We start from the raw sequence: 20,528 nt of genomic DNA on the forward strand, positions 1-20,528 counted from the left end.
TTGAATAAGGGGTCCTTTGTTCACTGTTTCCTCAACACAGAATAGAGGATTTATATCTTAGTGTTCAATCTCCATTTCTGCTTTCAACGAGGAAAACATTTGCTTCACTCTGCTGCCTGTCTCCTACCATGTACCCAGAGGGTTTTGGAAGCTGCTGCCAAGAATTCTTTGGGGGAGCTGGAGTATAACCATCCCAAGAGGTTCAGTTCTTAGTGGCATTTTTTTTAGTTTAGTAAGTCATTGTGAATGCTGCTGTTTTGATTCTGAGACCCACCTGTCTTCTTTCCCGAATGTTCTACACAGGTCTGATGATGGAAGTGAAGAAGAGATATGTTCTTCTTTTAGGATGATTTCACTACATCTACTATTTCGTCCCAGTTTCTAAACATCACTGAAAAATTATAGTTCTGATATTTATTTGGTAGTGTACATTGCAAATAATTGTCTTATTTTTTTTTTGGTTACACCTTGCAGCTTCTGGGAGCTTAGCTCCCAAACTAACCTCTGGACTGCCAGGGAATTCCCTGCTTTGTAGAGATTTGAAACAACAGATTCTGAATGGAGGCATGGTTTTGCTTGGCTCACCCAGTGTTAAGTTTCTGAGTTAGTTGCCAACATTTAGACGTCAAATGATTTCACTTTTTAATGGCCAGTTACTTAACTTCTGTCTTTTTACTCTCTGCTTCCTCTTTCTAGTTCAGTTCAGTTCAGTTCTAGTTCAGTTACTTTTCTTTAATGATGCTGACTTTTTTCCCCAGGCTGAAGATCTAATAATCACACAAGCCACCGTTTTAAAGGAAAAACCAGACCCCAGTACTCTCGTTTTTGGAACGGTTTTTACGGATCATATGCTAACAGTGGAGTGGTCCTTGGAGCTTGGATGGGAGAAACCACGCATCAAACCTCTTCAGAACCTCTCACTGCATCCGGGTTCATCAGCTTTCCACTATGCTGTGGAAGTAAGTACTTGGAAATTAATGATGGTGACATATTGGTCTTCTCTGTGGTTACTAAGTAGCTTTCCCTGCTCAAACAGCTCTAGGGCAGTGTGGGCTTTACCATATTAACTAGAGGCAATCATAAGTGTCTATAAACAGTTGGATTTGAAGGTGAGTCTTAACTAATTTTTCAGATAATCTTGAATTTTTAAAATTGAAAAATCATGTAGGTGGTAAGCACACTGTAGGGTGTAGAGAATAGAAATATAATGCTTTGCATATGAAGCTTGTAACATTGGCTTATAATATTATCAGAAAATTATTTGGAGCAAATGGGAAGGAGAGTTGGCAAGAAAATTAGCCATCAAAAAGCCTGTACTGTTAATATCTCACTAAGTCACTGCTCTTCGATCTAATGATTGAGAATGGATCATTAGGTACAGTATTATATTTTAATGCTAGCTGCATGGTTTTATGACAGCAATAACTTGTTATGCATGTTAAGGGACATTTAATTAAATATCAGCCTTAAAGCATGAATGGAATAATTATAAGCATTAAATATTAAATAGAAGATGCTTTCTGTGGTCCTTCTTAGGATACACACTTAGCCAGATATATAATATACTCCCTGTTCCCTGTGTGGCGTCCCTGGTGGATCAGTGGTAAAGAATCTGCCTGCAATATAGGAGACCCAGGTTCAATCGCTGAGTAGGTAAGATCCCCTGGAGAAGGAAATGGCAACCCACTCCAGTACTCTTGACTGGGAAATCCCATGTACAGAGAAGTGTTGCAGACTGCTGCACTCATTTTTAATGTTTTGGATATCTTTCCTAGAATATTGGGATTCAAGAATCAAGCAACAGTCTATTATTTAAGGGGCTGAAAGATGGAAATAGTAAATATTCATATTGATATTGATAAAATAACTACATTTGTTTATTGAAATCCTGCAATATACCCTCTACTGGGTACCTTATATGGGTCAGCTCTTCTAATTGTTTTAAGTGAGAAAAATGTAGTTTATCAGTCAGATTCTGGAGTTAAACATCCTGGGTTCAGATCCTATCTAGAGTCATATTATTTTGATCCTCAAATCAGCATGCATATCGTCTCGTCGGACATCTTTCTCCTCCACTCATCAACCTCATTTTTTTTTTTTGTTTTTAGAGCTAAAACTACCTGTGGTTTTGTTGATTTCAAATGTATTTTTTGATTAAAAAAAGTGAAAATGAAAGTTGCTCAGTCATTTCTGACTCTTTGCAACCCCATGGACTATACAGTGAATTCTCTAGGCCAGAACACTGGAGTGAGTACCCTTCCCCTTCTCCAGGGGATCTTCCCAACCCATGGATCAAACCCAGGTCTCCCATGTTGCAGGCGGATTCTTTATCAGTTGAGCCACAGGGGAAGCTCACGAATACTGGAGTGGGTAGCCTATCTCTTCTCCAGTGGATTTTCCCAACCATAAATAGTAACACTTTCACATAGTAAAGGAGAGAAATGGAAGTGTGAGTAGGGAACCTGGATGAAAGAAAATGAAATTTTGCAACATGTACTTCATTTTTGGGTTGAGATAAATATTTAGTGACATAACGCATAATTTGAAAAAGTGGACAGCATACTATTTAATGAATTCTTATAAAGGAGTGCCCAAATAGCTACCATCCAGGCAAGGAAATGGACAGCTTGAGTATCCCAGAAGCCTTCTTTGTGCCCTTTCTATGTCATAAACCCTTTATTTTCTGGCATTTGTTATTCTTACTTTTATGATGATTTTTCTTTGCTTTTCACTTGGATTATGTGTACCTCTAACACTGCAGTTTTGCCTCTTTTTGAACTTTGTGTAAGTGGAATTATATAAACATATATATTGCGTGTGTGTGCACAAGCACACATATCTATTATTTGAGCTCAATATTATGTGAGATCTATCCATTCAGGACCAGTCCTAATGTCTGTGGGGTCTGGGACAAAAGTGAAAACAGAGACATCCCATAGTCCACCCTGTCCGTCTGTTTCAATCCTGGCTTATCCTGTACCACAAGGGGCCTTTTGCACATTCACATAGATGCCCACGCCACCTGCAAACAGATGACCCTTGGCCATCCCTTGGACTTAGATGCAAGCACCCTAGTGATTCTGTCTGTTTTTAAGAGGATGAACCTGTGGAGGCCCATTCAGACCCTGAAAATAGAATCAGGGCCATTTGGGCAGGGAATTCAGGGAATCCCTAGAACTGAGTATTTGGAATCTGTCTGGAAAAGGGTCCAGTCAACTGCTTGCTCCAAGGAGGTCACAACTAGGGGAAGATAGAGGTGAGAGGCCCTCGAAAGTGTGAAACTCAGGGCAGAGACCTGTGTTATCCGAGTCTCAGGGTGGTAGGTACCACATCATGTGTTCCTTGTAGCAGTAGTGTTATATTATGTGAATATATTCAGTCTGTTGTTGACTTGGCACTTGTTTAGTTTCCTTCTGTGAACATTCTTGAAAATAGTATGCTGGTGTACTTGTTTCCATGTTTCTGTAAGTCAGCAGTTCTCCAAGTGTGGTCCATAGACCCCCTAGGCTGCCCTTTGAAGAGATTGCCTAAGGTAAAACTCTTCACAGTAATACCAAGGTATTACTTTTCTTCCTCATTGTGTTGACATTTGTACCAGATAACGTTTTGGCACCCAACCTCTGTTAGTCATTATATTGTTTATTGCTGTGCATCACAGTATAAAAGAATGTCAGCTTTACTTAATGTTCTCAATGAAGCGTAATAATGATCGAGTTTATTAAATCTTGACTCTTACATAAACATTTTATTCTGTGTGAGAAAACATCCATTTCCCATGAAGCACTCTGTTGTACTGAAATGCTATGGTTGCCTCAAGGAAAAGCAACCGCATGATTGTTTTTTGTGTGGTGAACTCAACTGGCTACTTTTTCTACCTGGCGCCATTGTTCCTGGAAAGAACAAAGTTGTTCAAACTTGTGTGTGTTTTTTTGAAAATGAATGAAATAAGCCTGTCACTTCAAGTAAAACAATGAACTATATTTATTGGCAGTGATAAAATTCTAGCTCTCAAGTGAAAATTGGAATTTTTGGAAAATTTGTATCCACCACCCTTTCCTCCTATTAAAGTGGTCTTATTTTGTATTATATTGGTGGTTACCAATGTTTTAATGATATTGGTGGTTTTAAAAGGAGTTACCTTTTGAAAGATCTGTGTAACTCAGGCAACCAGTATTTTTCCAAATGAGTGTTCCATGATATTACGAATTTATGTATGAGTAAAGATTCATTCAAAGTGCAGGATTTCCCTGGTAGCCCAGTGGTTAAGACTCCATGCTTCCACTGCAGTGGGCACAGGTTCGATCCCTGGTCAGTGAACTGAATCCTGCTTGCTGCAGCCATAAAATTAAAAAACAAACAAAACCCAAAAATCCCTGAAGTACATTTTAAAATGAAAAAAAAAAATTTCAAGTGCAAGATAGGACTTTTGATGTGTCAGTTTGGTTATGTAAACTGAGGTCCCTAGAATTCGGTTTTTCATTTCCCTTTGGGGATGGACTGCAAGGACATTCTCTCGTGAGCCTTGGAGGACTTTGGGAGGTAGTGATCATTTTGTAGTGTGCACATGCCTTCTTCTTCTTCAATCACACACTAATCTGGGTGGCGTTTGAAGGAATTTTGCAGATGTGGTTAAAGTCCCTGATTGGTTGATTTGAAGTTATCCAGAGGGAGCTGACTGTGGGTGAGCCTGACCTCAGGACAGGCCTGGCTGCTCACATGCACTCACTCTCTTGCTCTGCCTCTCCCTTCCTGAGTCAGCTGGAGATGGACTGCAGCGCACATCTCCTGGTCCAGCCTGCTTGTGACCTTCTGTTTCTCCGTGCTTATCCTACAGATTTTGGACTTTGCTTAGCCAGCCTCCACAGATGCTTTGGGCACTTTCTTCTAATACATCTGTAAACGTTGTATATTTTTCTCCTGGTTCTGTTTCTTCTCAGTGGAACCCTGACTGAGACCATTGGCTTTTAAGAAATTAACAGAGTATAAAAACCTCGTTGATGGGCTTTCAGATTCTGCGGTGCAGCTAAGCTGTAAGGGACCAGCAGTTGTCAAGTTTTAGAGGAGTAACAGAGATTAATAGCCACGATTATCTGAAAAAGTTATCAAAAGTACTTTCTTCCTCAAGCGTATATCAGTATGAGACTCGATTTTCTTTGTGTACTTCAGCCAAAATTTCTTATTGCAAGGGACTGAATGCAGAAGCAGATATGAGAATCCAGTTGTCTTTTGTTAAGCCAAACGTTAAAGATTGGCAATAATGTAAAACAGGGCCACACTTAACATTAATCCTCTTGGAAAATATAGATAATGTGAATGAAAATATTTTAACGTCATAGCCTATTATTGTTAATAAATACAGTTTCTCACTATGGCTATGGTAAATATTGATAGAATACTTTTAAAATAAAAGGTCTTTGAGACCTTTATAATTTTTAAGAGTGGGAAGGCACCCGATACCAAAAAACTTTGAGAAATACTACTTGAGGGTATATTTAGGAATGTACTGCTGATATTGAATATATCTTCAATTTTATGAGAAACGGGAAACTTTTCCATAGTGATTTTACCATTTTTTTTACCCACTAGCCATGAATTAGCAAATACATTCAATCACAACTCATCAACTTTGCCAGTTCTTATAGCCTGACTTTAAATTTTTAGCCTATTAATAAAATTGAATGTTATTGTGATATTAATTGCCACTTCTGAAGAGGTTGATCACATTTTCAAATGTTTGTCAACTGGATTTCATTTTATTTGAGGTGCCTGCTTGTTTCCATCTTTTGCTCACTCTATTGTGTTGTCTTTTTGATTTGTAGAAGTACTTTCTATATTTTGAGTATGGGTCCTATGTCATTTATATGTGTTTTAAATATCTTCTTCCACACTCTGACTTTTTATTCTCCCCATAAATTTTTGATGACAAGAAATAAATTTCACTTTTTGGGGAGGTGGGGGGCTATGCCATGCAATTTGTGGATTATTAGTTTCCCGATCAGGGATTGAACCCAGGCCGAGGCAGTGAAACCCCAGAATTCTAACCACTAGGCCACCGGGGAACTCCACATTTCAATATTTAAAAGTTGAATTTATCAATCTTCGCTTTAGGTTTGGTTTTGTGTCTTGTTTACAGAGTCTTTTTCTACCTCTAGATTATGAAGACATCTTTCTGTATGATGTATTTTATCCGTGACAGTTAGGTCTTTAATTTCAGAAGTTGATTTTTGTATGAAGTAGGGGTCCAATTTTTTTTTTTTTTTTTTTTTTTTTTTTTTTTTTCATTTATTTTTATTAGTTGGAGGCTAATTACTTTACAATATTGTAGTGGTTTTTGCCATACATTGTCATGAATCAGCCGTGGATTTACATGTGTTCCCCATCCTGAACCCCCCTCCCACCTCCCTCCCCATCCCATCCCTCTGGGTCATCCCAGTGCACCAGCCCCGAGCACTTGTGTCATGCATCCAACCTGGACTGGTGATCTGTTTCACTTTTTGTTTGTTTTGTTTCCCTACGGATACCCAATTGTCCCAGCACCATTAAAGAAGACTTTTTTCCTTCTGATACATCATAGCACATCTTAGCCTGTACATGAGGCTCTGCTTCTAGATCTCCATTTGTCTTCCATTGTCTTGTCTATCTGGATCTCTCTTTTGTTTCATTGTTTTGCTTGTCTATCTGGGCAAAAGCCACACTGTCTTTATCTCCAAATCACTATAAGGAGTCTTTTTTTTTTTTTTTTTTTTTTTAATAAGGAATCTTAATGTCTACTAGGACAAGTCCCTCTGTTTCACTCTTCAAGAGTGCCTTAGATATTTCTTGTTCTTTTGCTTTTTCTTATAACTTAGATTCAGTTTATCATGTCAGTCCAACTTTTGTGATTCAGTTTGTCGCAAGAAAAATAAATGTCCTGACATGATTTTCATTTGGATTGCATTACATTTTATGAGTCAATTGTGGGAGAATCGGCATCTTTATATGTATATGTATTTTAATCCTAAAGCATTTTATTTTTTTAAACTTTTGATTTTGATTAGAGTACAGTCGATTACCAATATTGAGATAGTTTCAAGTGGCAACTGAAGACTCAGCCCTGTATATACATGTATCCGTTCTCCCTTGAACTCTCCTCCCATTTAGGTTGCCACATAACACTGAGCAGACTTACCTGCACTGTATATTAGTGCAGTCTTTATCATATTGAATCTTTCAATCTATGACTATGAGATTGCTTTCTGCTTTAGTTAGGTCTTTAATGACTTGGTAAGTTTTATATTTTCCTTATGTCATTCACTTATGTTACATTTTACCCACCTAGGAATTGGTTTTAATTCTACCTTAAGTAATGTTTTTATTTTTTAACTGCTGCTGTTACATGGGAATATAGTTTCTTATCTGGTTACCTTGCCTAAACAGGTAATTTCAAAAGATTATGTCAGTTTTTCTGGATTTTCTACATTTAATTTTTTCTGTGTCTCAAGATCTATGACATTTTTTTTTCTTCTCCTAACTTTATACTTCTATTTCAGGGTTTCTCAAGTGGTGCTAGTGGTAAAGAACCCTCATGCCACTGCAGGAGACATAGGAGATGTGGGTTTGATCCCTGGGTCAGAGAGATCCCCTAGAGTTACTTCATAACCCTTGCTTTATTTTATTGGTAGTACAATATTGATTTAAAGTATTTGTAATTACAGCAGGCAATGTGTGATGGCCTCAATCTGAAAGAAAAGCTTTAAATTTTATCACTTTAATAGGTAAACAACAAGGACCTACTATATAGGACAGGAAACTATATTCAATATCTTGTGATAACCTATAATGGAAAAGAGTCTGAACAAGAATATATATAAGTATATATAAAACTGAATCACTTTGCTGCATATCTAAAACTAATGCATTGTAAATCAACTATACTTTTTTAAAAATTGCCATTTTAAATATAATATTTGTTGCCAATTTATTGAAGAAAGCCTTTATCACTTAAGGAAGGTTATTGAATATATTTTTCCTTAGTTATTGAGGAAATTTTATTTTTAAGTCATAAATGAATGTTCAGTTTTATCAGACACATTTATTATATCAGTGAGATGATATATAGTTTTTTTTCACATAAACTATTACTATAATAATCATATAATATATAAATTTCATATATTTTCTAATGTTAAACCAATGTCTATTGTTGGGATAAATCCAGCTTAGTTAGACCATTATCCTTTGTATATTTTGCATATGCATTATTCAATGACATTATCATATAACCTTTATGTAAATTCGAACCTATATCAAATGTGTACAATTTTTAAACTGAAATAAACTGAACCTTATAAAGTTACTTACCTTCTTTATTTCCAGCAGTGCTTCTTGTCTGAAAGTTTGTTGTGTTATATATTTAGCAATATAACCTCACCAGCTTCATTTTTAAAAGTGTTTATATGACATTGCTTTTTATGCTTTTTTGTTTCAGATGTTATCAGCTGAATTAATCTGACAACCATATCTTTTAACCAAAGCTCTAGTCTTATTACAGTTAATAAATTAACCACATATTTGCACTTCAACAAAACTCATTTTGTGCTTTTTAATTGTGCTCCAGAATTTGTATTTCTTTTCTTGTGTAAGCTTTGAGGCTGTAAGCATCTGAAGGCTCTATTTTTCATTCTCATTCAGCTTAGCATATTTTCTAATTTCCATTATTTTTCTTCTTTAATTCACACTTAATATTAAGTAATGGATTTCTTTTTTTCCGAAATGTGTATATCTTATGGTTATATTTTTGCTTTTGCTATCTAGCTTATCTTAAACATGTGCAAAGATCATGCCTTCTGCAGGTGGTATGTGCTGGGCTTTGTGTCCACTAGGTTAGTTTGTTGTTCCTGTTGTTCAAATCATCCATATCTTTACTTTGTTTTAACCTGTTTGTTGTATCAATCACTTAGAGAACCTGTGGTAGAAATTTCCCTTTTTAAAAAAATTTTTATTGTAGTATAGTTGATTTACAATGTGGTGTTAGATTTTGGTCTACAACATCATGATTCAGCTATGCATATACATACATTCATCCTTTTTAGATTCTCAAATAGTTTATCACACACAAAAAATTCCCATTAAAATGTTCGCTTTTTTCCCTTTTCTATATATTTACCAATCAATATGCACTGACTTCAAAGTCTTTTCATATTTTGTTTGTGGCCTCACCCTAAGAAGGTGGCGTTGCCCTAACAAGAGTCTTTAGCTGCTTGATTTCTGTGATTTGGGAGGCTGACCCACCTCCAGTCACATCTAGATATCCACTCTTCAGAGTTCATAGGAGCCAGATAAAATGAAAAGATACATGGGTGTTTGGGGATGGATTGGGGGCAGGGTACTGTGGCGTCTTTGATTCCATTTCTGTTTTTTGGAGGCAGTCAGTCCACGTTGTGTACACATGTTTTCTTCCAGTCTCCACTGATGTGTTATTTAACCATCCAGCTCTGTAGTTGGAATAACTCTGAATTCCCTCCAGATCTTGGTGATAAAGGGACTTCCCTTTTATCCTAGTGACTAAAACCAGTCTGTCTGGCTTTTCTAGATTTAGGGTCTGTGTCAATAGCTTTACATGGTGAAGGTGATGAAGAGCCATAGAAAAGTCAGTCTTCAGAACATGGGGACTGTTTTCATCTATTTACCTTCTAACAAGTATTTTTCTTTTATCTTCAGTTATTTGAAGGATTGAAGGCATTTCGGGGAGTAGATAATAAAATTCGTCTGTTTCGGCCAAACCTCAACATGGATAGGATGTACCGATCTGCTATGAGGGCCACTCTGCCGGTACGTAAATTTAGGAATTTCTCTTGTAATGGGTCACTGAATTCCACCAAATGAAACATTACTGAGTATTTAGGTCAGTATTTACTGTAAACCATATGAGCACTGAAGTTATTTCTGGTCGGTTTTTTAATCAGTGAGGTAAAAATGCAAGGATGTAACCATCTGGCAATCCCACAATCTATTTCTTTGTGAGTGTCTGTGAGGATTTAATGTGTTTGTGGGACATAACAGGATAAGGAAGAAAAATATGCCTCAAACTGAAATAATAAAATTTAAAGACTATATGAAATTGTAGTATGAAATATGGTGTACTGCGCAGATAATTAAGGAGTGTTTTCCCTAATTGCTTAAGATACTACTAATAAGTATACAGTGATTTAAATAGTTGTTTTGATATTTTACCCCAAGTTTTATTAACTTTTTTTAAAAAAAGGATGTAAAAATGTTTTCTCATAGCCACTGGGTCCTGACTATACCATTGTTTGTTATGGAGCAGAATTCATTCTGAGGTGGGTTGGAAGACCCTAAGGTTCATGCCTAGGCAGGAGGTGACTTAGATTACTTTCATTCCCTGAGACTTGAACAGGCTGCGTTTCTAAACTGAAAGAAGTCTTTTCTCCATTGAGGTATTTCATTTGTCCCTGACCTTCACCTGAAGAAACCCAGGTGATGACTGTTTTTAAGCCAGGCTCTTCTCCTTCCTTTTTATTTTATTTTGGCTGTGCGAATTCTTCATTGTGGCATGCAGGCTTAGTTGCCCCACGGAGTGTGGGATCTTAGTACCCCTACCAGGGATTAAACCCACGTCTCCTGCATTGGAAGGTGGATTCTTAACCACTGGACCACCAGGGAAGCTCTTCCTTCTTCTTCCTTTTGGAACCCATGCTTCACCCACTTTCTTCAGAGGCCATAGTATAGTAGCAGAAGGAACATTCAGGTAATTTCTTTTGATTCAGTCCTAGTTCTACTCTTTACCCGTTACAGACAAGCCACTGGGAAATCCTTTTAAAATGGGGACAGATGAAAAGGGAAGTAACATTTATTGGACATCAACTCTGCCACAAATTGCATTATGTGGTTTTACATCCTTTGCATTTTTAATCGTAGCAGTGAGCCACTGTCAAGAAGGCATGCCTTGTAAATTTTAGCAGCACCTTTGTACAGATTAAAAAGCTTAAGCTCAGAAATCCGTGGTGACTCAGATGGTAAAAAGCTTAAGCCCAGAGAGATGAGATGACTTGCCTAAGCTCACACAGAATAAAGGGACAGGGTAAGAACTTGGATGTAAGTTTTTCAATCCCTAGTCAAGTTCTTGCCACTAAATCTTATCTCTAGACAGGAGTAACAGAAACCCTGTACTTGACACAGGGAGATTGGATGTCCTAGATGATTGGCAGCCCTGATTTCTGTAACACTGCTACGCTCTGATTGCTATTACAAGTTAGTACTTCAGTAGCCAAACCCTGACATCATGAACTCTATTCGTGTGTGTTTCTGACTCAGGTCTACCTTGAATAACCCATCCCATCTCTCTGAAAGTATGTTTCTTTGCCCTGCCAAGTAAGTAGAAACTACTTACTTTACAAGCTATCACCTATTTAGTACATAAAACCCTTTTTCAGCTTCGTGAAATAAATTACTCTTTGCTTTTGCCCATTTTCTTATTGTATCATTTGTCTCTTACTGATTTTCAGGTTATCTTAACATTTTCCATTTACTATCCTTTGTTGGTTATACTACCAAAAAACTTCACCCAATGTGTCCCTTTTTTTATCTTTTGAAAAATAGACGGTCTTAAGTTTGTTTGTTTGTTTGTTTTAAATGTTGGGACCACTGCTTTTATTTAAAAGTTTTATGTTGTTTAAATACACTTGGGAGAGGTGCAAAGAATTCTTCATATGTCATTAACTTTTTATACCAATTCAATTTTTCCACATAGGAATTAAATACTGGAATTTTATATTGGAAGGAATAAAAAACATCAAATATTTGAAGTCCTGATTTTGATTATTAAGCATTACATTAAATGTATTACTGAATTTAATCCAAGAGTTCATTAATATTAATGATAATGAGGGAAGATAAGCCCTTAACATTTACTTAAGTCCGAGGCTTAACTGAAAAATATAAATTCCCTTTATCTGAATATAAGCATGCTTTCTTTTTGAACACATTTTGAACATAACTGTTCAGCTCTATTAAAACCAATATTCTAAGACATTTCAACTTTATTAGACTGAAGATTTAGAAACCTAATCAAATGGATTAAAGATATTCACACATAACTCTTATTTTAATAAAATCTACCCATCACCTATATCCCAGGCCATAGTATCTTTCTGGCAACTTAACCCCATTTGATGGGATCAATACTGGATTATAGTCATTTCAGTTACATACTTTATAAAAAGCATGTTGTATTTTGCTTTACAACTCATTAGTTTTGTTTTTAGGTCAAATAATTTTCTTGGTTGGACAGCCTTAAGTTTTAAATAGTCAAATTTTGTCCATTTTTTTCCCTTAATGATTTATGTTTTATGTCTTTTATTTAAGAATTCTGCTTTAAGGTGACACTGATGCTTTGTATTTTTTTTAATAGAAATCTTAATGTTTTCTTACATCTAAGTACGTCATCAACTACAGTTGGTATTTGGGTTTGGTAAGAGGTAGGGAACCACTTATTTATCTTCCTTATGTGACTAACCTATCATTCCATCACAATTTGAGGGGGAAAAGTCACAGAAAAAGTTGCTTGGTTTTATTATTATTAGTTATAAATTTGTATTTATTTATTTGCTTACTTATTTGGTACTTTTTTTTTTTTTGCCCATACTACGTGGCTTTGCATGATCTTAGTTCCCTGACCAGGGATTGAACCTGGGTCACTGCAGTGAAAGCACCAAGTCCTAACCACTGGACCTCTAGGGATTTCCTTCTTAGTACTTTTTTAAGCGTCAAAGCTCTCATGAGGATCATTTCTTACTGCTGCAGTAGAAAAACGTTGCATTATTCATTGTGTTTTTCATTCCTTCAGGCGTTTGACAAGAAAGAGCTTTTAGAGTGTATTCAGCAGCTTGTGAAATTGGATGAGGAATGGGTCCCCTACTCAACATCTGCGAGTCTATATATTCGTCCTACGTTCATTGGAACTGAGGTGCTGACTGACTTCCTATTTCGGGGTACTTTGGTGGGCGATTATCATTGTTTATGCTTGTGTGAAACTTCTAGTAGGTAGTTTGAAATAACCCCCCAGTAGCATCACTAATGCTCCTTTCCCTTGATCATTAAGACTGTAAACATTTTCTTTAAAGGGCCAGATAGTATTTTAAGCTTTGTGAGCCATATGGTTTCTGACACTACTCAGCGCCGCTATGTGGTACAAACACAGCCACAGCCATCAACATGAGTAAAGCAAGGACCGAGGCTGTTTGCCTTTCCCTAAGGCTAACCGCATCTCCCCAGTTTACCGGTGTAATGCCTCCTATCTGGGTAGTTCTCCTCCAAGGTAAGAGTGGTAATGGTTTTGAAATTTGGAGGAGAGAGAGCTCCTGTTTTTTAATCTTCATTTTCTTGCGATTACATGGTAAGGAGTGGGAGTGAAGGACCTTCTTCTCCCATAGAAAATGTTGAAAATAAAGTTCACAGTAGGTAATAGGGAAATACTTAAGAGCTAGAGAGGCAGGTTTAAACAATTTGGCTATAAGATCTCCCAGTAGTTCAGTCTATTGGTTGGTGACCTTTCAAAAGAAGGACATACTTTAAGTGACCACAGCCATTTGTGTGGGTGAGTATGTGATATAAAATAGAAAGACTTTGTCCCTGTCTCCTTCCTCTACTGAGCAGGGTTAGCCCTATGGAGAATGGGTGATGTGAGGGGGAGATTGATTGCAGATGGTGGATGAGGAAGGTGTGGCATATGGAAAATGGGACAGAGCATTCGCTATAGTATAATTTGCTCTCTCTGGGGTAATTGTATAGTTACCAGGTTTTCCACTGCGTCATATGAATGTAAGCAGTAGAGAAATATATAAGGCCAGAGGATAGGTACCTAAGTGGTCCTTTGGCTTCCTTTTGATGCCTTTTGAAAGACTTAAGCATCTGGATAATGAATTTCATAAATTGCAGTCTTCCTAATAACTGTTAAAGAATTGGAACAATTTAAAGAGTCATCTTCTCCTTGAGTTTCTGATATTTGAATATTATTGAGTTTTAAAATATTATTATTTAACTTTAGGAAGAAGCAGTTTTTAAATTTTCAGAACACTACCTTCTAGTGATCTGGGGTGCTTTCCCATTCTAAGACCTGATTCTTCCAGTCTTAGTTTGTTGAGAGTTTTTGTCATAAATGGAGGCTGAGTTTTGTTGAATGCTTTTTCTAAATGTCTTGACATGATAATGTGATTTTTGTCCTTCATTCTATTATAATGTATTATATTAACTCATCTTTATATGTTAAAACAAACTTGTATTCTTGGGCTAAATCCTACTTGATTATGGTGAATAATTCACATTATGTTTTGCTGTATGCATTTTGCAGATATTTTGTTAAGGACTTTTGTGTCAGTGCTTATGAAAGTTATTGGTCTTTAGTTTTCTAGTTCTGTGATTTAGTCAAGTCTTTAAGCTCCTGAAGTTCTGTAATGTAGAGTTAAACAAGCTTTTAAGTCTGATTTTATAGTCTGGCTGATACTCCCAATAATTTACTTTATTGATGGTCTTCAAATCTTTTCATATGAATTACCCAGATAGTGTTTAAAATACATGTATTTCTACCAATCCCAAGATATTCCAGTTGAATATTCTGTTGCTCAACCAAATTTAAGAACTTCAGTGACAAAAATCCTGCCAAGTAGTCCCCTCCCATGGCACTCTATCAGCTTATATATTTGATCATACTTTGGATCTCAGAATCAAGAATTTTTAAATATCTGCTTTCCAAGTAGTAAGCTAAGAATTGAAAGAAAAGTCTGATACCATTTGATGTCAACATTGTTTATATTTGGTTGCTATGTTTATATTAACTGCTGCTGCTGCTGCTGCCAAGTCACTTCAGTCGTGTCCGACTCTGAGTGATCCCATAGACAGCAGCCCACCAGGCTCCCCCGTCCCTGGGAATTCTCAACTAGAATCTTCTAATTCATGGTACGGGCAGAAAAAAAAATCACCAGGCATTCAGCATGAGCATGTTACAAATAGCATTCAGTAAAGCATGTAGATTTAAAATTTGCACACCACACAAATGTTGTATAGTTCAGTCTGGTAATTATCACACATTGCCTTTCCATGGTATCTACTTTTGATACATGAGATAAAGGCTGGAGCATTGGTTGGTGCCCATGGGTTCCAGATCAGTGGGATTCTTCTAGCTGGGATGACTAACTTTCCCTTGCCTTTTTATGTTACTTGGTTCCCTGATGGCTCTGTCTTGTCTCTGCCTTCATAGAATTCCAGGCAATTCTATATCTGTTATCTGGTATTTTGGTCTTGTGTGCAGAATCTGGCTAACATCTGTCATTTCATCTTTTCATGGTTCTCTTAACTGATTAAGTGGGTCTTTTATCCAAGAGTTACTCTGAGTCGGGTAATTTTTAAAGAGATGTAACCACCAACTTGCTCACATGTACTAGGTCTGTAGTCTCTGGTATGGCACTCACTTGTGTATAGAGAATATTCTGTATTCTTCAGTAGACATATTTCTACTGGGCCCCAACTCAACCCACATAATCTAAATCCGTGGATCCAAGATCAAACACTCTGCTTTTAAATAAAGTCTCCAGAGATTTTTTAAAAAAACTTGCAATAGAATCGCCATCCCAAGTCTTGTGAAAGAATTAAAAATATGTCTAGCGGTCTTTAACACTTTATTTCCTCCAGGAACTGCAAACTAGTACCGAGGTGGAAATATTTTTATCTTTGAAAATGTCACTTCATCCTAAGGGCAGAAGTGCTGTTTTCACTTTCCTGAGCTGTGACATGACAGCCTGTTATTAATTACTGCTTCTCACACCCAGGAAGGCTTAGTAGCTGCCATATAATCTGAGAGTAACTCTGACACCAACTTATGGATTTCATTATGTTTTCAAAGGTACTGTGCTTCTTTACGTGTCTTATAATCAGCAGCTTCTTCATTTTTTAAGTTATTTTACGTAAGTCTGACTCTTTTCGACCCCACTGACTGTAGCCTCTCAGGGTCCTCTGTCCCTGGGATTTTCCAGGCAAGAATACTGGTGTGGGTAGCCATTCCCTTCTTCTGAGGATCTTTCTGACCCAGGGATCGAACCTGGGTCTCCTGTATTGCAGGCAGATTCTTTACCATCTGAGCTACGGGGAAGTCCTAATACCTATGTACCAATGTTTTTGTGTAATTCTTCTTGTCTTCCGGCCTTCTTTGATAATAATTGGATTCATTACTAAAATCCTTTGAGATTTAGGATGGTAATAAACAGAGGAGTATTTATTGGGACATGTATTAATAACTAATTAACTAATTAAATAGCCAGTGAGTAGAGAAAAAATTGTTGAAAAAAATTTATTTTCTAAAGTTTACATTATTAAACAAAATACTGAACAGTATTACATAAGCTTTTTGTAAAATATAGAGACTAAGATCATTCATTTTCCCAAACATATTCTGATATTAAAAGAGAATTTTGGTGGCTCGGTGGTAAAAATATCCACCTGCCAATGCAGGAAACCTGGATTCGATCACTGATCTGGGAAGATCCCAAAGCCTGTGCACCACAACTATTGAGCCCGTGCTCTGGAGCCCGGGAACCACAACTGCTGAAGCCCATGCTCCCTAGAGCCTGTATTCCACAGGGGGCTCTGCACCACAACGAAGCCTGCACACCACACCTAGAGAGGAAGCCCTGCTTGTCACGCCTAGAGAGAAGTCCACGTGGCAATGCAGACCCAGCATAACCAAAAATAAACATAAAATAAGAGAGAATTTCAGCATCATTTAAATCAACATCTTCTGAAATATTTACAGGTAGTTAAAACTTCGGAGAAGGCAACGGCACCCCACTCCAGTACTCTTGCCTGGAAAATCCCGTGGACAGAGGAACCTGGTGGGCTGCAGTCCATGGGGTCGCTAAGAGTCGGACACAACTGAGCGACTTCACTTTCACTTTTCACTTTCATGCATTGGAGAAGGAAATGGCAACCCACTCCAGTGTTCTTGCCTGGAGAATCCCAGGGACGGCGGAGCCTGGTGGGCTGCCGTCTATGGGGTCGCAGAGTCGGACACGACTGAAGCGACTTAGCAGCAGCAGCAGTTAAAAACTTAGAAATTAAAAGCAAACTGCTGCTGATTGTTAATTAGAAATTAGATAAAACCTGAAATCATATTTAAATTAAAAAAAATTCGTAGACCTGTCATTCTTTTCCTTTTATCACCTTGTAAAGTCTTTATATTCCATATATAATTTTACCTATAGTAATAACGATTTCCATGAAAAGAATTCCCTTTATTCGTAGCCCTTGTTTATTTATGCTTATACATCTTATCATCTTTTCCCTTCACAATTAGCCTCTAAATGAAAGAATCTGAACAGATTTGAAAACTGGTTATCAGAGCAGCAATTTGTCATCATTCACTTGGGTTTTGTCCATACTTTTAATGTATTCTTTTGCAGTCCTTTTTAAGATTATATGTGTATCTCATTCTGCTGCTATAAACCATCTTAAAATCTTACTTGGCTAACTGTTAACATGTTTCATATTAATAGCCCCCTTTTTTGTATCTTCAAATCTCAATTATCTGTTTTTAGAGATACAGCTTGTTTGCATTGATTTTGGTCTGTGATTATCAGTTTGCTATTATCAGGCCACTCCCCCACATCCTCTTGAGGCTGTTCTTGTTCATTTCAGCATTATCACGGATGATAGTTATTTGTTATTATCTTTATTTTTACTTTGAAGTGTTGGTGCACTTAGTTAATAATGATACCCCTCAGTTCATGCCACTTACCATTTTGGGGCAGAATGTGACCATCTCTTTGGTTTTTTTATTCCCTTTTCCACCCCTTCTCTCAGTCTCTGGAAATCATTCTCATGTATTGAATGAACATTCTTTTGGTTTATATGTGTTTTAAGTGTCTCTTATTACCTTGGACCCACATAATTAAAATTTATATAAATGGTTTCGTCCCACGCACCTCACTGTGTCTCTTAATGTTTTCCCTCCATGCTGTGTTCTCATTTCTATCCAGGTCATTATGTGTGGGTCCAGTCCACCACCTTTTTTAAAAAATGTTTTATTTTGTATTGGCTATAGCCGATTAACAAACAATGTTGTGATAGTTTTAGGTGAACAGCAAAGGGACTCAGCCCTATATATACATGTATCCATTCTCCCCCACACTCCCCTCCCATCTAGGCTGCCACATAACAGTGAGTAGAGTTCCATGTGCTATACAGTAGGTCACTGTCGGTTATCCATGTAAAATATAGCAGTGTATAGATGTCCATCCCAAACTCCCTCGCTGTCCCTTTCTCCCATCTTCCCCCCGGCAACCCGAAGTTCATTCTCAAAGTCTGTGAATCTGTTTCTGGTTTGAAAGTAGGTTCATTTATATCACTTCTTTTCAGATTTCACATAATAAGGATCTCATGTGATATTTCTCCTTCTGTCTGACTTAGTTCATTCAGAATGATACTCTCTGGGTCCATCCATGTTGCTGCAAATTTCTTTCTTATACACACACACACACACACACACACATCTTTATCCATTCCTCTGTCATTTATCCATTCCATGGGCATTTAGGTTGCTTCCATGTCTTGGTTATTATAAGCAGTGCTGCAATGAACATTGGGGTGCATGTATATTTTTGGGTCATGTTTTTCTCTGGATACATGCCGTGGAGTGTGATTTCAGGCTCATATGTAAGTCTTTTTTCATTTCTTTAAGGAGCTTCCATTCTGTTCTCCCTAGTGGCTGTACCGATTTACATTCCCACCAAAAGTGGAGAAGGGTTCCCTTCTCTCCACACCCATTCCAGCATTATTTGTGGATTTTTTGATGATAGCCATTCTGGCTGGTGTAAGGTAACATCTCATTTTAGTTTTGATTTGTATTTCTCAAATAATTAGCAATGTTGAACATCTTTTCATGTACCTATTGGCCATCTGTATGTCTTCTTTGGAGAAATGTCTATTTAGGTCTTCTGTCAATTGGGTTGTTTGTTTTGGTGCTGTTAAGCGTCATGAGCTGTTTGTAAATTTTGGAGACTAATCCCTTATTGGTCATATCATTTGCAAATATTTTCTCCCAGTCTGTGGGTTGTCTTTTTGTTTTGTGTTTCCTTTGCTGTGCAAAAGCTTTTGTGTTTAAGTAGGTCCCTTTTGTTTATTTTTGATTTTATTTCCATTATTCTGGAAGAGACAGTCCATGACTTCTAACTGCTATACCGTTCCCCATGCTGGACATGACTACACTTTGTCCTAGTTCTCTTACTGGGATTCCGTTTCCCTGTCCACTTATATGATACTGCAATGAGCAGTTTGAAAATATATATAACTTAGGGAATTGCTGAAAGAGTTACTATTTCCCTGAAAGATACCCCAGGCTCATCTTACTTTTCAATCTCAAGAAAGTCCTGCCTACTTTCATTCAGGGAAATCCTGGTTCTCTTTGATGAAACACAGTGGTCCAGTCTGCTGTTGCACCCATCACCTGACATTGTGAAGCTCTCCTGAGTGCTGGGCGCTACGCGTAGGGCTCTCCCTGCAGAAATTGACAGCCGCCCCATGAGGAGGTGCCGTTGGCATCACTTGAGAGACAGGAAACTTAGCCTACAGAGGTGAAATCAGAACCCCTCTTCTCTTGCCTCTGTTCTGCGCATCCCTTACGTGCTGGTTTTGGAATGCGATGCTAGGCAAAAGCACCTCCCTGCCTTCGTGGAAGTCAGTGTCTCATGGAGCTTGTGGAGTGTCAGATCCATGAATGAATGTATTGGTAGATGGAGGTCACTTTTGTGAAGAAATGGGTGTGTGGTTCAATAAGAGTGCTTATGGAAATGTAACTCAGATGGGACTAATAATTTCTTTCCTATTTTTTTTCTTTTTTATGGTAACTTATTTTGACAAGCATGTCAAAGCAGTCCATTGGGATAAAGTATAATCTTTTTAAAAATTAATTTTTATTGCAGTATGGTTGATGTACCATGTGTTAGTTTCTGCTATACAGTAAAGTGAATCAGTTATACATGAACATGTATGTGCTTAAGGAGCTCAGTCATGTCCGACTCTTTGTGACCCCATGGACTATAGCCCAGCAGGCTCCTCTGTCTGTGGAATTCTTTAGGCAAGAATACTGGAGTGGGTTGCCATTCCCTTCTCCAGGAAATCTTCCTGACCCAGGGATTGAACCTGGGTCTCCTGCTTTGCAGGCAGATTCTTTACCCCCTGACCCACCAGGGAAACCACCAGGTAAGTGGATACATGTATATATATCTCCACTCATTTTTAGATTCCGTTCCCACATAGGCCATTGCAGAGTATTAAGTATAGTTTCCTGTGCTATATATACAGTAGGTCTTTATTAGTTTATTTTATATATAGTAGGGTGTGTATATCAATCCCAATTTCCAGTTTAACCCTCCACCCCATCTTTTTTTTTTTTTTTAATTATTTATTTATTTTTGGCTATCCTGGGTCAGTTGCTTCATGGGCTTTTCTCTAGTTGCAGTGCACAGGCTTCTCATTGCCTTGGC

The 20,528-nt window shown here is 37.4% G+C and overlaps 1 protein-coding gene across 3 annotated transcripts in view; it reads left to right on the plus strand.

The window, feature by feature from the left end:
• The window catches only part of BCAT1 (branched chain amino acid transaminase 1), a 132,314-nt gene that overhangs the window by 63,177 nt on the left and 48,609 nt on the right, over nucleotides 1-20,528 (plus strand). For all 3 annotated transcript variants that reach the window (XM_065940316.1, XM_065940299.1, XM_065940308.1), the window contains exons 3-5: nucleotides 759-959; nucleotides 9,700-9,810; nucleotides 12,845-12,964. In XM_065940316.1, the coding sequence (XP_065796388.1) occupies nucleotides 759-959; nucleotides 9,700-9,810; nucleotides 12,845-12,964 (432 nt within the window). The remainder of the gene's footprint in view (nucleotides 1-758; nucleotides 960-9,699; nucleotides 9,811-12,844; nucleotides 12,965-20,528) is intronic.

The sequence above is a fragment of the Muntiacus reevesi genome, chromosome 1, assembly GCF_963930625.1.
Source record: "Muntiacus reevesi chromosome 1, mMunRee1.1, whole genome shotgun sequence".
In the NCBI taxonomy this organism is placed as follows: Eukaryota; Metazoa; Chordata; class Mammalia; order Artiodactyla; family Cervidae; genus Muntiacus; species Muntiacus reevesi.